At 42.8% G+C, this 17,108-nt stretch overlaps 1 protein-coding gene across 2 annotated transcripts in view; it reads left to right on the top strand.

Moving 5' to 3' along the window:
- Positions 1 to 17,108, top strand: part of ARMH4 (armadillo like helical domain containing 4) — a 128,548-nt gene that overhangs the window by 31,051 nt on the left and 80,389 nt on the right. For both annotated transcript variants that reach the window (XM_040477259.1, XM_040477260.1), the window contains exon 5: positions 5,917 to 6,174. In XM_040477259.1, coding sequence (XP_040333193.1) covers positions 5,917 to 6,174 — 258 coding nt within the window. The remainder of the gene's footprint in view (positions 1 to 5,916; positions 6,175 to 17,108) is intronic.

The following is a 17,108-nucleotide window of genomic DNA, read 5'->3' as shown; positions in this document are numbered from 1 at the left end:
CTGTGCTCCTCATTGGTGCCACAACAGAGGACAAGACTATCCTTCCTTTATCCAGTGGTTTTCCACCTTTCTGCATCAAACTGCAATAAAATACATTACTTTGGTAATATTAGGAAAGGTGATCATGCCTTTCTTTGTTACCGATTTGTAGGAGTAGTCACTGTTCCATGGGAAATTGTAGCAGGGTACCGGTGACATACTACTAAAGGTGTTTAGCAGCTACAAAAATGATTGTAGGGGCGCCTGGGTGGCTCAGTCGGTTAAGCGGCCGACTTCGGCTCAGGTCATGATCTCACGGTCCGTGAGTTCGAGCCCTGCGTCGGGCTCTGTGCTGACAGCTCAGAGCCTGGAGCCTGTTTCAGATTGTGTCTCCCTCTCTCTGGCCCTCCCCCATTCATGCTTTGTCTCTCTCTGTCTCAAAAATAAATAAACGTTAAAAAAAAATAAAAAAAAATGATTGTAGACTCCTACAAAATAAGAACATTGTCTGGTGGACAAAGATAACTAGGAAATAAGGTTAGACTAAAAGAGAACTCTCACTCTTGTCTTCCTCCTGTCTTCTCTGCATGCTTCCTGAAACTTCCTTTTTCTAGAGCTGTCTTGTCGGGCTTGCTACATAAGTCCTCAAGTATGAAAAGTGACAAATAGTAAACCTTATAAGTTCCTTTGTGTTTTGAAGGGGGGATGGGTGGTACAAGGAGAAGGCTTTCCTCTCTTATCCCCCAGCGCAGTCAAGGGCCCTCTTTTTTTTCCAGTAGAAATTGTATGCTACTCAATAGTGTTTCTGGAGAGAGTATTCCTCCAAGAGAACACTCTGATGTGGAGTATACAACTCATGTTGGGCATTTCGGGACAGGAAGAAGGGGAAGGAAGGCTCTACCAGGGTGTGTGAGTGGAGGAGAGATTATGAGACACGTTGACCTAAGCAATGTCACTGAAATCACATTTTGAAGGTAGTGACCTTCTCGTTGGCCTAGATTTGCTTAGTACATCTCTCTTTTTAGGATGTGAAAGCATGGAGTAAGATGACTTTTGAGGTCCTTTTCATTATGTTTATAGCTTTATTTTGTCTGACTTTGTTGAGGTATAGTTGACAGATAAAGCTCTAAGTAAGATACTTAGAGCGTATAATATGGTGATGGTACACATAACATTGTAAAGGGATTCCCACCATTGGATTAACTCTTCCATCACTTCACATATTTACTCTTTTTGTGTGAGGACATTTAAGTTTTACTCTCTTAGCACATTTCAGTGATATAATACAGTGTTATCAACTATTGTCAGCACATTATACATCAAGCCTTTGGACCGTATTCATCTTATAGCTGAAAGTTTGTACCCTTTTACCAATCTCACCCTATTTTCTTTACACTCTAGCCCCTGGCAACTACTTTTCTACTTTCTGTTTTTGTGAGTCACACTTTAAAAAAAAATTTTAGATTCCACCTATAAGTGATACCATGTAGTATTTGTCTTTCTCTGACTTATTTTTTAAAAAAAATTTTGATGTTTATTTATTTTTGAGGGGGGAGAGAGAGACAGAGGGAGGGAGGGAGGGGCAGAGATACAGGGAGACACAGAATCAGAAGCAGGCTCCAGGCTCTGAGTTGTCAGCACAGAGCCTGATGTGGGGCTCGAACTCATGAACCGTGAGATCATGACACGAGCAAAGTCAGATGTTTAACTGACTGAGCCACACAGATGTCCCCCTGACTTATTTCACTCAGCGTAATGCCCTTCAGTTTCATCCACATGGCAAATGACAGGATTTCCTTCTTTTTAAAGGCTGAATAATTTTCTGTTATATGTATATCACATCTTCTTTATCCATTTGTCTGTTAATGGGCACATAGGTTGTTTCCATGCCTTGGCTATTGTGAATTATGCTGCTATGAACACAGGAGTACAGATACCTCTTTAGGATAATGATTTTGTTTCCTTAGGATGTATACCCAGATTTGGGATTGCTGGATCATATAGCTCTATGCTTTAAGGAGCAGGGATTAACTGAGCCCATTGAGGGCCAAGTAGAAGTTGTCCTTGGTAGGTGATAGTGGTCAGTGGTCAACAGTTCAATGATGGGAGCTGAAAACTCAGGGCTCGTTGTTCTGGTTTTGTCTTTGTGTTCCTAGGGGATTAGTTTCATGTTGTCAAAATCATTCCATCAAGTACAGCTCTTTTTGGTTTGTGGAAAGGAAAGGTAGCTAAAAGTGATTTTATAGTGCTTTAAAAATAAAGAAATGTTCTTTTTGGCCTATGACCAATTTCCGTGTACAGGAGGAAGGTCAGTGAAGCCACCAAATAGTTTTGATGATCCCTGATAATTTTCTCCAAATTCCAAGGAACCCATGCTTTTTCTTTGCTTTAAAATTTTTTTTAATGTTTATTTATTTTTGAGAGAGAGAGACACAGAGACAGAGCATGAGCAGGGGAGGGGCAGAGAGAGAGGGAGACACAGAATCCAAAGCAGACTCCAGGCTCTGAGCTGTTAGCACAGAGCCCATGCGGGGCTTGAACTCACAAACTGTGAGATCATGACCTGAGCTGAAGCCAGATGCTTAACTGACCGAGTCACCCAGGCGCCTCTCCATACTTTTTCTCTATCCAATTTCTTCCTTGGCTTCTCTTTAATTAGTGTCTCTGATCCATATTCCGCCCCCCCCCCCCCCGCACCCCCTCCAGCTTTACTGGAAGTATGTGAGTTTAAGGTGTACCATATGATGATTTGATACACTTAACATGTTGCAAAATGGTTACCCAAGAAGGTTAGTTAACATTTCCATCTCCTCACATAATTAACCATTTTTTGTGGTGATAATATTTAAGATCTACTCTCATAATAATTTTCAACTATATAATACGGTATTTTTTTTAAATATTCATTTATTTTGACAGAGAGAGAGAGAGAGAGAGAGAGCGAGTGAGCGAGCACAAGCATGAGTCGGGGAGGAGCAGAGAGAGAGAGAGAGGGAGAGAGAGAATCCCAATATATTCATCATCCTTCTCATGAACTGTGAGATCTCATGAACATTATCGATCTCATGAACTGTGAGATCATGACCTGAGCCCAAATCAAGTTTAACTGGCTGAGCCACCCAGGCTCTCCTGCAGTATTGCTAATTATAGTCACCGTACTGTACATTAGATGCCCAGAACTTATTTGTGTTATTGTTGGGAGTTTGTACCTGGCCCCTCTTTAGCCACTCCCTTCACACACAACCAACCGGCTCCTTTCCCCACCCCTCCCCCACTAAGCTCTCCTCCCCAAATCTGCTGCTCGTTAAATCTGCCTACTCTACCCCTCCACACAGGCCTGAAGCCAAGCAACCGAACGTGGCTGGAGAAAAACACAACCGTCTTAACATGTCTCACTTTGAATTTATGATGCCGCATCTCACGTGGGCCCACAGGGCTGCCTGCCAGTCCTGCCACATTTTCCAGGGGAATTCACTGGCCCGTTTTCCACGATGACTATTTCACACTTTCAAACCACCAACATTTCTTTTTTTTTTTTTCCTTCTTAGTTTCTCATTTGACTGAGAAAATCAAAGAAAGACGAAGGCAACTCTCACATGTTCCCGCCAGCAGATCTATCCTTCTGCCTACACCTGTGCCCACTGCGGTGGAGGGCGTGGGGGAGCCGGCCTGTGCGCTGGATCCCATCCCTTCCCAGTGTTGGCACGGAAGGCAACCTTACATAGGGGCCACCATGGGCGAGGCTTAGTTCTGAGTGCCTTAGGTGTTCACTAACGCAGTCCTTACCACAGCCCTGTGAGGTGTAGGAATCACGCTGGTTTTACAGATAACCGAGCTGAGGCACAGTAACTTGTCCCGAATCCCACGGTCATGGTACGTTTGCGTGGCTCAAGTCCACATATGCAACCATGCTGCCACACCTTGTCTCCAGACATTCTTCCGGCAGCCCTCTCCCCTCCCTCCTGAGTCGTCAATGTCCCCCGCTCTGCCAGATCTTACCCAGCAAGTTACAAGCAAATTCTAGCGTCTCCTATTTTTTTTTTTTCAAAGTTTATTTATTTTTGGGACAGAGAGAGACAGAGCATGAACGGGGGAGGGGCAGAGAGAGAGGGAGACACAGAATCGGAAACAGGCTCCAGGCTCCGAGCCATCAGCCCAGAGCCTGACGCGGGGCTCGAACTCACGGACCGCGAGATCGTGACCTGGCTGAAGTCGGACGCTTAACCGACTGCGCCACCCAGGCGCCCCAGTATACTTTTCTAATGGGCAAAGCTTTTCTCTTTAATTGGAGTCTGGTTGACACACAATGTTACATTAGTTTTAGGTGTACAACATAGTGATGCGACAAGTTTATATGTTGTGCTGAGTTCACTACAAGTGCAGCTATCACCTGTCACCATACTACACTATTACATACCATCGACTGTGTTTCTTCTGCTGCACGTTTTATCCTTGTGACTCATTCATTCCATAACTGGAAGCTTCTATCTTCCATTCCCTTTCACCCCTTTTGCCTACTTCCCATCCTTTATCCTTCTGACCACTATCAGTTTGTTGTCTGTATTTATGGGTCTGTTTCTGCTTTAAGTTTGTTTATTCATTTGTTTTAGTTTTTAGATTCCACATATAAGTGAAATCATATGGTATTTGTCTTTCTCTGCTGACTTATTTCATTGTGTCTGCTGGCATAATACCCCTTAGGTCCATCCATGTTATTACAAATGGCAAGGTCTCATTCTTTTTTATGACAAATATTCCATAGTGTGTGTGTGTGTGTGTGTGTGTGTGTGTGTGTGTGTATACACCCCACATCTTCTTTATCCATTCTTCTATCCATGGATAGATGTTTCCGTATCTTGGCTATTGTAAATAATGCTGCAATAAACATAAGGGTGCATAAATCTTTTTGAATTACTGTCTTTGTTTTCTTTGGGTAAATATCCAGTAGTGGAATCACTGGATCATACGGTATTTATATTTTTAACTTTTTGAGGCATCTACTTACTTTTTTCCACAGTGGCTGCACCAATTTGCATTCCCACCAACAGTGCACAGGCTTATTTTTTCTTCACATCTTCAACAACATTTTTATTTAATGTTTTTTTGATTCTAGCCATTCTCACAGGTGTAAGGTGATATCTCATTGTATTTTTATTTGCACTTCCCTGATGATGAGTGATGTTGAGCATCTTTTCATGTGTCTGTTGACCATCCGTATGTCTTCTTTGGGAAAATGTCTATTCAGGTTTTCTGCCCACTTTTTAACTGGATTATTTGTCTTTTTGGTGTTGAGTTATATAAATTTTTTATATATTTTAGATATTAACCTAATGGGGAAATCTTTAATGACCTCCAGAAAACAGGGAAGGGATATTCCGTACCTTTGTACATGTAAATATGACCAATAAATATTTATATTACCTGAACTTTGACTCTAAGTAAACATGCTGCATAACAATTATCTGACATAGCTGTGATTTTGAAAGTTTAAAACATAGGTATATGGTGAGCACATAATCCTGCGGTGCTCACATCGCCCAACTTTAGCTATAAAATTTGTATTATTATTATCAACATCATTATTATTATTATTTTAGAAAGAGAACATGCAGTCAGGAGGGGAGGGAAGAGAGGAGGAGGGAGGGAGGGAGAGAGAGAGAGAGAGAAAGAGAGAGAGAGAGAGAGAAGGAGAATCTTAAGCAGATTCTATGCTCAGCATGGAGCCCAACACAGGGCTTGATCCCGCAACCCTGGGATCATGACCTGAGCTGAATTCAAGAGTCAGGCGCTGAACTGACTGAGCCACCCAGGCGCTCCTAAAATTTGTTTTAAAAGGTCACGCACAATTATTTTGTAGTGTTTGGGTCATTTCAAAAAATTCATGTGTAGGCACTTACTGTATTCCTTTATGTTTCTTGTTGGTTTCTTTTTTTCTAGAGGGAGAAGAAGATGAGGATGAAGAGGATGAGGAGGAGGAAGATGAAGAAGAGGAAGATGAGGAGGAAGATGAAGAAGATAAAGATGCAGAGCCCCTGGATGAGAGCTTGGATGGTGATGCTGAGCTGCTGGGGTTTACTCTCCCTGGCGTCACGTCTCAGGAGCCTGGTTTAGAACAAGGAAACCTGGGCCCTTTGGAGGGAGCCACCTACCAGGTGCCAGACGCCATTGAGTGGGAGCAGCAGAATCAGGGCCTGGGTAAGAGGCATGCGTGTTTCCCTTTTCCAACTCCCTGTCCTTCTTTTATTTTTCTAAGGTGGCAGCTTGCTTTCTTGGCATCGATTATGGGGCAGAATGGATTTTCTGGTTATGTTTATGGGTGGTTCATTTCAGAAAAAGTTATCACTTTCTTTTTATAGGTTTATATTTAGTGCTGTTAAATAGCCAGGCTCCAAACAGTCTCCACTAAGAGCACAGTTACCTAATTTTTGGAGGGAGTTCCATTTCTTTCCTTCCCAGCTGGAAGACAGCTATAGGTTTTGGGAGGACTTCCAAATGGGGAGGGATGTGAGTAACCGGCGTGCTGAACAAACAGCGTGAATGGTCTGAAGTCAGAAAACAAATACGTGGGGTTACCTTCTGTCCCTGTAGAATTTGGTGCCTAGCGGAAATTCCTCCCCCACTTCTGCGTGAGCTTTCACAGGCTTGTCACTTTGCTGTATTCTTATGGCTGCATTCCGTTGTCAGACAGTCTCCGTTCAGCAGCCAGCGTCTGGACACCCATGTGGTCGCTGTCTCTTGGGTACAGCCCAAATTATCAATGAGAGGCTCTGTGAATGCAGGCTCACCTCCCGGCTGACACTGTCTTCCCGGTCAGCAGGGAAGCTCCCCTGTCTGTCTCCTCTTGGCTTTTTCTGGAGAGATGCTATAAGCTCTGGGTGATTCCTTGAGGCCTTACTCTCGTGACTTGAGGTAAGGTGACCTCTTCTCCAAAGAAGAGCCCTCTCTAAAATTTTCTTGGTCTTTAACAGCCAGCCCCGTTTGTAACCTTCAAGTGTAGCCGAGGTTAGGTTGAAAAGTCACAGAACTGGTGTTTGGCGATTTCATTGAAAATGTGGATGTTGGCCTGGAGCTTTGCTCAGGAATATCATACTAGTGTATTTTGGTGCCTCAGTTGAAATGTCCAATTTAGAATCCTATTGCATAGGATTTCTTTTTTAAATATTTATTTACTGGGGCGCCTGGGTGGCTCAGTCAGTTGGGCATCCATCTTAGGTTCAGGTCATGATCTCACGGTTCGTGGGTTCAAGCCCTGCATTGGGCTCTGTGTCAACAGCTCAGAGCCTGGAGCCTGCTTTGGATTCTTTGTCTCCCTTTCTCTCTCTCTCTGCCCCTTCCCTGCTTGTGCTCTGTCTCTCTCTTTCAAAAATAAAAACATAAAAAAATAAAAAATTTAAATATTTATTTATTTTGGGGGGGGGGGGGCGCCGAGAAAGAGGGAGAGCAAGAATCCCAAGCAGGGATTCGATGTAGGGCTCAATCTTACGAACCGTGAGATCATGACCTCAGCCGAAGTCAAGAGCTGGGTGCTTAACCGATGGAGCCACCCAGATGCCCATGCATATAATTTCTTAAAGATCGTTCTCCCCTCCCATGAAAACTCTCTTTTTTAGATTGGTGGTGAGAAAGGGTGAGTGCACTAAAATACGTGTAGAGCTGGAAAATTGCTGTGTCAGTTTATTGCATGGGTGTGTAGTTTAAAATAAGCTCTCTCTGTCTTTTTTTAAAGCTCAAATTGGACTTGTAAAGTTTTGAAGGTTTGCAGGCAAAGGAGGAATGCTTTTCTTTGATGAACTGTCCTTTCCATTTGGTTAATTAGTTCATCCAACAAACCTGACTGAGCATCTACTCTGTTCCTGGTACTTTGCATGGCACTGGGGACACAGAGAAAAACAAGAATAGTGCCTTTTTTGGATTAGAACGGAACTCATTTCATAAAGGTTTCAACGTGGGGAGGGTGAGTTCTATAGTAAAAGTAGGTTATAACAGGGCAAAGCAGAAATACTGAAGGGGGCCCTGTTGTCCTCCTGTCTTGCCTCCTTATTCCAGCCTGATGCACAGCTAAGTTTTCTTAAATTAGTGATACCAGTTTAGTGATTTGTTATGGTTTTAAAAGTGATTCCCACAGGGAATTTTTTTTAATATATCAGGTTTTTTTTGTTAAAAATAATAATTTACCATTTCCCTAGATGTCTCTTACCTTTTATTGTCACTTGCTTTCCCGATAAATTCATTGTATCCACATGTTTTTAGGACTGAGTTTCCTGGGAACCCAAACAAGGAACACATCTTCCAAGCTGTTTTGTTTTGTTTTGTTTTGTTTTGTTTTGTTTCCACCGTGGGAAGACTGTGTTTGAGTAGTGTCTGGGACTAAACTTTTATTTGCTCATCAGCTTTTTCTTGGAGTGACAGGAGTATCTCCTAGTCACTCATAACCAGTACTAGCTTCTGGTCAACATTAATGCATACAGTTTTCTAAGTATACTCAGGTCAGATGAAACAGAGGAAAACCTCTATTTGGATTTGGAAAACCTTCTGTGATGGACTTTTGTGGTAGGTAGCATAGTGACTCCCTAAAGATGTCTATGTCCTGATCTCTGGAGCTTGTGAATTTGTTACCTTACATGGCCAAAAGGACTTTGATGATTAAGTTAAGGATCTTGAGATGGGGAGGTTATTCTGGATCATCTGAGGAGGCCCAGTATAATCACAAATGCCTTTATAAGGGGGAGGTAGGAGAGTCAGAGGCAGAGAAAGAGATGTGATGAGAGAGGCAGAGGTAAGAGTGATGTGGTCATGAGCCAAGGGATGCCAGCAGCCTCCAGAAGCTCGGAAAGACAAGGAGATGAATTCTCCCTTTGAACCTCTAGAATATAACCATGTTGACACCTTGGTTTTAGGCCCGCAAGACCTATTTCAAACTTCTGACCTGCAGAACTCTCAGATAATAAATTTGTGTTGTTTTGAGCCACTAAATATGAAACTAACACAGATTTCAGTAAGCGTTTCATGGAAAGCATCATTTTAGAAAGTAGAACTGCAGGGCAGCTCTAGTCAGAGTGTGAATCTTGTAAACTTAAGTATAGTTTTTTCTTCATGAATCATTAAATATGCAAAAATTGAGGGGCGCCTGAGTGGCTCAGGCAGTTAAGCGTCCAACTCAGCTCGGGTCATGATCTCGCAGTTCATGGGTGTGAGCCCTGTGTCCAGCTCTGTTCTGAGAGCTTGGAGCCTGGAGCCTGCTTTGGATTGTGTGTGTGTGTGTGTGTGTGTGTGTGTGTGTGTATGTGTGTGTGTGTCATTGCCCCTCCTCTGCTCATTTGCTCTCTCTCTTAAAAATAAATCAACATCAAACAAATTTTAAAAATGCAAAAATTGAGACCTTTTAAAAAGAATTCTATTTAATATAATACCATTCTAGTTGACCTTCTTCATTTTTGCTTTCAGGCGGGTTATTTTATTTATAGATTATCACATCCTATTTTACAATATGAATGGTGTTCCAAAGCAAATGCTAAAACCCATATAAACCTTTAAAAATGAACAGATTGAAGTGGGTAGCTGGGATTGGCTAAAAATAACACAAACTCTTTGAATAGATTATAATTTCATTTCCTGTGAAGTAACATGAGCAGAAAACTTAGATGACTTTCTAAGGCAAAGCAGTAGATTCATGGCCTCAAATTCTCGGAACTTCTGTTTTCTGCATTGTCACATACACATCACCTCTAAAGCTTTGGAGGGAGAGAGCTCAGCTTCTTGATCTTGCTGTTGGGAGGTGTGAGTGGAATGAACTGTATGTCACTGAGATAGAATTAGGAGTGAAAATCCCCTGTTATAGCAGAGGTGGATCATTTGATTGGTATATAGGAAGTTCTTTTTTTTTTTTAATGTTTATTTATTTTTGAGAGAGAGAGACACACAGTACAAGCAGGGGAGGGGCAGAGAGAGAGGGAGACACAGAATGGGAAGCAGGCTCCAGGCTCCCAGCTGTCAGCACAGAGCCCAACGCAGGGCTCAAACTCACGGACTGTGAGATCATGACCTGAGCCGAAATCGGATGCTTAACTGACTGAGCCACCCAGGCGCCCCATATGCAGAAACAATTTCTTCTCTTATCTAACAAGTTCATTTTCAAATTTATTGGCAAGGACCCGCACAGAGTAGACACTATGACTCACACCACTTCTAATCCTGTTATGTATTATAGTATGACATACAATTCTGCTTTAAAAAAATTTTTTTTTAATGTTTACTTATTTTTGAGAGAGAGAGAGAGAGAGAGAGAGAGAGAGAGAGAGAGAGAGAGAGAGAAAGAGCATGAGTAGGAGAGGGGCAGAGAGAGAGGAAGACACAGAATCTGAAACAGGCTCCAGGCTCTGAGCTGTCAGCATAGAACCTGACGCAGGGCTCGAACTCATGAATGCTGAGATCACAACCTGAGCTGAAGTCGGACCAGACCAGCCTGCTTCGGATTCTGTATCTCCCTCTCTTTCTGCCCCTCCACTGCTTGTGCTCTGTCTCTCCCTCTCAAAAATGAATAAACATTAAAAAAAATTTAAAATCCATATGATCCAAGTGGTGTCAGCATATCCATTTTATTTATTTATTTATTTATTTATTTATTTATTTATTTAAAAAGTTTACTTCTTTATTTTGAGAGAGAGGTGAGAGAGATAAAGAGAGAGAATGAGGGGCGCCTGGGTGGCGCAGTCGGTTAAGCGTCCGACTTCAGCCAGGTCACGATCTCGCGGTCCGTGAGTTCGAGCCCCGCGTCGGGCTCTGGGCTGATGGCTCAGAGCCTGGAGCCTGTTTCCGATTCTATGTCTCCCTCTCTCTCTGCCCCTCCCCCGTTCATGCTCTGTCTCTCTCTGTCCCAAAAATAAATAAACGTTGAAAAAAAAAAAAAAGAGAGAGAATGAGCGGAGGAGGAGGAGAAAGAGGGAGAGAGAGAGAATCCCAAGCAGGTTCCACACTGTCAGAGAAGAGCCCGTCCTGGGGCTCCATCCCACAAACTGTGAGGTCATGACCTGAGCCGAAACCAAGAATCAGTCGCTTAACCACCTGAGCCAGTCAGGTGCCCTGGCATATCCATTATAATGTTTAAACATTTCTGGTGCAATTAGTACCTGGGGATTCTTTCCTTTTTGCATTCTGTATCTGCCAGGATGCCTTTAGCTATTGGTAGCAGGGACCGTAACTTAAATTGGTTTAAAGAAAAAAGAAATGTATTTTCTCCAAAACAAGAAGTCCAGAGACAGAGCTCTTGGGTCAGTTGACTCAGTAGCTCTGCTGTCATCAGTGGCCCAAATTTGCCCACCTTGCTGCACTGTCCTGCTTGGGGTGCTGACTTTGCCCCTGGACTGGCCTCCTTACAGCTGTTGGGATGGCTGCAACAGCTTCACATGTCACACCGAGAAAAGACACTGTCCAGGGAAACCAGGAGGCTATCTTTTCACCGTATTTCTTTCTTCAGAGACAGGAAGCTTTCCAAGAATCCCCCAGTAGAATTCTTGCCTCCAGTTGGCTGGGGTTAGGTCACATGCCCATTTCTAAATGGTCGTTGCAAGGGGAGTGTGGTCACGTGGCTGGTGGAATGGGTGGAGGTGAGTGTCAGTCACCAGGCCTATCAGCCAGGGTTCATGTGTTTTTCTGTTCACTTCCTTGTAGCTGATACTATCCATGTCCCTTCTATCCTCTAAGAATCCCATGACCAATCTTGTTAAAATAATACCTTCATTTTCAATATGTTTCGAATTCATAAGTTCTGGATGAGAGCCTGAGGGTGGCGTTGTTCCATTTTCTTCCTCAGGAGATCATTTTGGCCGCTTCAGTTTGGTTGATGTTCTGGATGGACCGTGCTTTCAAAACCTTCAAGTAGTTAAGTGCAGGAGTATTATAGCTACCTTCCCTTTCATTTCAAAGCCTACATCTAACATTGGAACGGGCTTTTGATTTAGGAAGTGGAATATTTTCCCCTGGAGGTCTTTAAAAATCATGATAAATATTCAGTTAATAACCTAGGGATGTTTGTGGAAAGCAGAAGAGTGAAGGGCTCTCATGTATCTATTTTTTTGTCAGACATTCGGTGAGTACCTACTACACGTGTGCTATGTGCTGTGGGAATACCGAGAGGCTAACGTATGCAGAGGGAACTTAGCATGGGTCCAGAGAGTGGTCCCATAGATGTGACGTCAGTGGCTGAGCAATTCCACAATGCAGGACTAAATCATCACTTACAACCAGGGGCTGCTTTGAGTAGCAGCCATCTGGGAAGTGTGACTTCATGGGAGCTTTGCCTGATCTCCTAATTTATATCACCCTTTCTGCCTTGACATGATGCCTACTTTTCTTTTTTTTTTTTTTTAATTTTTTTTTAATGTTTATTTGTTTTTGAGAGAGACAGAGACAGAATGCGAGTGGGTTAGGGGCAGAGAGAGAGGGAGACAGAGAATCCGAAGCAGGCTCCAGGCTCTGAGCTGTCAGCACAGAGCCCGATGTGGGGCTCGAACTCACAAACCGTGAGATCATGACCGAAGTCGGACGCTCAACCGACTGAGCCACCCAGGCGCCCCTATGTGATGCCTACTTTTCAATACTAGAGCCTTACCTGGGATTGAGATTATGTATCTTGAGAAGGCCTTAGAAAAAAATGCAGATCTGTCTGGGCAGGGTACCTCATTAGGATATTATCATTTATATTTTATTATTAATTTATCAGGTTCATTAGCAGGTGATGTAGGATGATTTTAAGATAAAAGAGAGAGGAATACAGGACAAATGTGTTTTGAATCGGTGGGAAGGTAGAATGAATTGTAGGCAAAGGTGTGGGGGTTAGGGCCTATAGAAACAGCACTTGGGGCACGCAAGTGGCTCAGTTAAGCGTCCGACTCTTGATTGCGGCTTGGGTCATGATCTTAGGTTCTGTGAGTGTGAGCCCCACATTCGGCTCTGCACTGACAACGTGGAGTCTACTTAGAATTCTCTCTCTCTCTCTCTCTCTCTCTCTCTCTCTCTCTCTGTCTCTTTTGCTCTGCCCCTCATATAGTGCAACATGGGCTATGGCAGCAAGGGAAAATGCTCCACGCAAGTAGTGGGAACTGTGAGATTTCAAACATCTATGTATTTTGATGTATAACATGTTAAACTGTGGATTAAAAGGTTGCTCAGGAAAAAAATAAAATAAAATAAAAGGTTGCTCAGGAAGCTGCCAGGGCCAACATAAGTAAGTATGTGTATGGAAGGGGAGGGAGGAGCGAAACTTTAATCCAATGTAACCAGCGCAAAGTGAATGGCAGATTGGCTAAAGCCTCCAGACCAGTGGCTCTGGATCTTGGCTGCACATTGGAATTACCTAGAGAGCTGTACAACACTCTGAAGCCTGGGTCTTACTCAAGAGGACAACTGCCCCATACTGATCGACTGCTTGTTGTTCCCTTGGGGTAAGGCGGCTTCTGTTCATACAGGAGAATGGAGAAAGGGGATTTTAAGAGGTGTTTGTATATTCTATGAATAGAATCCCCATTGGTAGAGATTTACAGTGCTTTTAGTGATCTTTTGTGTATTGTATTAGCGTGTCTTATGGGGAAAAAAAAAAAACAGCCAGCTTTATACGGTGACAGAGAGATCAAACTTAAATTCAATACCTATGTTTTAATTTCCCCAGAAAGCCCTTGGTCACATTACAGACTCCTAAATCTGCACTGGAGACATTTGTCCCCAGACACCTGCATCTGGGAAGACTGAGCATCTTCCGATATGAGTTTCCTTGGTGGGCACGTGCCAGTTGCCTGGGGTTTCTTTGTGTCCCGAGTTGGTAGCCAGCGTTTCTGGATTTGAGGGTCATGCCATTCGCCCTTCCTTTGGGAAGGATTGAATTGTTTTATTTTTCCTAGACAGAAGGAGCGGAAGACTTGGGACCTCCTTTTTCACATAGGCAAGGCACCCTGGTGCCCAAGTTTAAAATAGAGATTGTGATCCCTCCCTCTCTCTGCCTCACGAGGATGAGCCCCTAAGAGAAATTAGGTCTGGGGGCGCCTGGGTGGCGCAGTCAGTTAAGCGTCCGACTTCAGCCAGGTCACGATCTCGCGGTCTGGGAGTTCGAGCCCCGCGTCGGGCTCTGGGCTGATGGCTCAGAGCCTGGAGCCTGTTTCCGATTCTGTGTCTCCCTCTCTCTCTGCCCCTCCCCCGTTCATGCTCTGTCTCTCTCTGTCCCAAAAAAATAAATAAACGTTAAAAAAAAAAAAAAAAAAAGAGAAATTAGGTCTGCAGAGGAGGACATCTTCCAAGGCCAAGATATGATTTCTTCATAGATCTTTCCATTTGAACTGTTGATTACTTGCAGATTAGTACTAGTTGGGGATTCTAGGGGAGAAAAATCTGTCCACACGCCTATGGTGAAAGATTCAACAAACTCATGATTTCCGTAGGTTTTAAAAACACTTATTTCCTGAAGTTTCCATTTACTTATTTTTATCCCTTTGTATTGGAGGTGTTTTTGTCAGAAGCCTTAAATCCTCTTTTTAGCACGAGGAAGGTTATAAATAGGTTAAATTCATAAAAACGAATAGACATCCTTCCCGCTGACCCTTTCCAACTGTGCTCACAAATGTCTGCCAAGGACCGCAAAACAGAAATTCGTATGAACCAAGTAGAAGGTGAGCTGGCCAAGCCAACGGAAAATCAGATGCTGGCCTAAAAACAATTTAATGTACTCTTGTCTCTTTCTTTCATTTTGATGTTCATGACACTTCTGAAGAGCAGTTATGTGTATTGACTACAGTCAAGCTTTTGTGTTCCTTTAACACAGGAAATGTTAAGCTGTTTGGAAAGGGGAAAGATTAATGGCAGGGATAATTTTGTGGATTGTGCTAATTTTTTTTTAAGACAATGATTTTTCAAAGCTGTTTTTGCACCAACAATCTCAGACTGAACTGAGGCTTCAGGAGTTCATTAATTCCAAGAGTTATAGGCAGAGCTCATATTGTTAACACATGCACATACACACGTATGCACACTCACAGTTCGGTTTGTGCAAGTCAGCTGTGGGACACTGCACGTCCCCTTCTTCTCCTCCTAAGTTTTCTTTTGAGAAAATGAGCGGGGGAAACCCATAAAATAGGGTTAGTAGAGATTGTCTCTCTAGCACAGAGGCAGCGGCGACTACCTGTGTGTGCAATTTTCTATGTCCAGAACAGCTGACTCCCTTAGACATAAAACCTCTCTGGGCATATTCCTGTGTTGCGGAAGGGAAATCAGTCTTGGTGGTTAAAATAAAAACCTTTGCACCAGCTGAGTCTTTCCGGTAATATAGTAGTAAGTTCTGTGTGATCTCAAAGAACTGCCAGCCTCTCAAGCTGGCCTCAGGAAGCCAAAGCTATTTTCGAAATTCAAAGGATTAGTGGTGCAAAGCAAAAATACAACACGGCGAAAGTGAAGGAGGGAGTAAATGTTAAAACAAGGACTCAGAGATTTAGATCAGGTAACTTGGAGATCCAACAGTTTGTGGATCGGAGGCATTTCTTAACATGTATTTGTCTCTTTTATATACCACTGGTATATTCAAGGACCTCCATGATCTCTCTGGGGTCTACTTTCCACTTCACTTTTCCTGACCTCTGCCTTCATCAGGCTCTAGTCACTGTCACCAGAACATGCATTTCTGCAGACATGCATTTGTCTGTATGCAGCTCTTGCAGAAGCCTTCCTGGCAACCCTAAGTCATGATGAGCCCTCCTTTCTGAAACTCCTCCAGCATTTATTGTCAGTATTGCTCAGTTTCTATACACTGCACTGTCTCGTTTTGCTTATTATTTTTGGAGAGCCTCACAACATCTAGCACTTGGCATTGAGTACTGTTGGTTGCTTAAAAGGGGTTGCTTAAAAGCTCTTCCAGCTGGTAACCGTTCTGGGCCTGAAACTTTCCAGCACAATTGGGAGGAGGGGTGGGCATGCTTTATTGCACTCGGCCAGTTAAACAGTAGTCCCATATGTAACTATCCTGAGTAGCAATATGGGGCTGAGGTGTGGTTTTCAAATTGAATTCAGCTCAGGTCACCTGGGAGTTTCAGTTGATTAAGTGTCCGACTATTGATTTTGACTCAGGTCATGATCTCATGGTTTGTGAGACTGAGCCCCTCCTCGGGCTCTGTGGTGACAGTGTGGAGCCTGCTTGGGATTCTCTCTCTCTCTCTCTCTCTCTCTCTCTCTCTCTCTCTGCCCCTCTCCCACTCATAATCTCTCTCCCTCTCAAACTAAATAAATAAACTTAAAAAAATAAAATGGAATTCAGCTCAATTAATGGAAAAAGCATTAGCTCGATTCATGGAATAAATGGTAACTGATCAGGTACTGAGGGCTTTCCATAATGCTTCAAACTGACATTAAGCTTAAATATCACATGGCAGGTAGAGCTTCATCTGATAATAACTTTTTTCTTGTTCTCTCTACTTACTCCAGAGTAGTTTTTACATCTATTTACAAAGCCTTTAGCAATGAACTAAATATAGCATGCCTTTGGGTCCCATAGAGAGCATAGATAGCATTTTGAAGGCCAGGTTTTCTGGAACATAATCTAACATTTTATTTTACTTCTCTAGCTTCAGTGAGATGTCACTGACATATAGCATTGTGTAAGTTTAAGGTGTATAACGTGTTGTATTGATATATATTGCAAAATGATTACCAACATACTGTTAGCTAACACCTCCATCATATCACATAACTACCATTTCTTTCTTTCTTTCTTTCTTTCTTTCTTTCTTTCTTTCTTTCTTTCTTTCTTTCTTTTTTTTGGTGAGTAATTTAACATTTTATTTTATTTTATTTTATTTTATTTTATTTTATTTTTTTAAATTTATATATGAAATTTATTGTCAAATTGGTTTCCATACAACACCCATTGCTCATCCCAAAAAGTGCCCTCCTCAATACCCATCACCCACCCTCTCCTCCCTCCCACCCCCCATCAACCCTTAGGTTGTTCTCAGTTCTCAACAGTCTCTTATGCTTTGGCTCTCTCCCACTCTAACCTCTTTTTTTTTTTTTTCCTTCCCCTCCCCCATGGGTTCCTGTTAAGTTTCTCAGGATCCACATAAGAGTGAAACCATATGGTATCTGTCTTTCTCTGTATG

Source organism: Herpailurus yagouaroundi, unplaced genomic scaffold (assembly GCF_014898765.1).
Source record: "Herpailurus yagouaroundi ecotype Mexico unplaced genomic scaffold, PumYag 141, whole genome shotgun sequence".
NCBI classification, from domain to species: Eukaryota; Metazoa; Chordata; class Mammalia; order Carnivora; family Felidae; genus Herpailurus; species Herpailurus yagouaroundi.
This window is presented reverse-complemented; position numbering and strand designations above follow the sequence as displayed.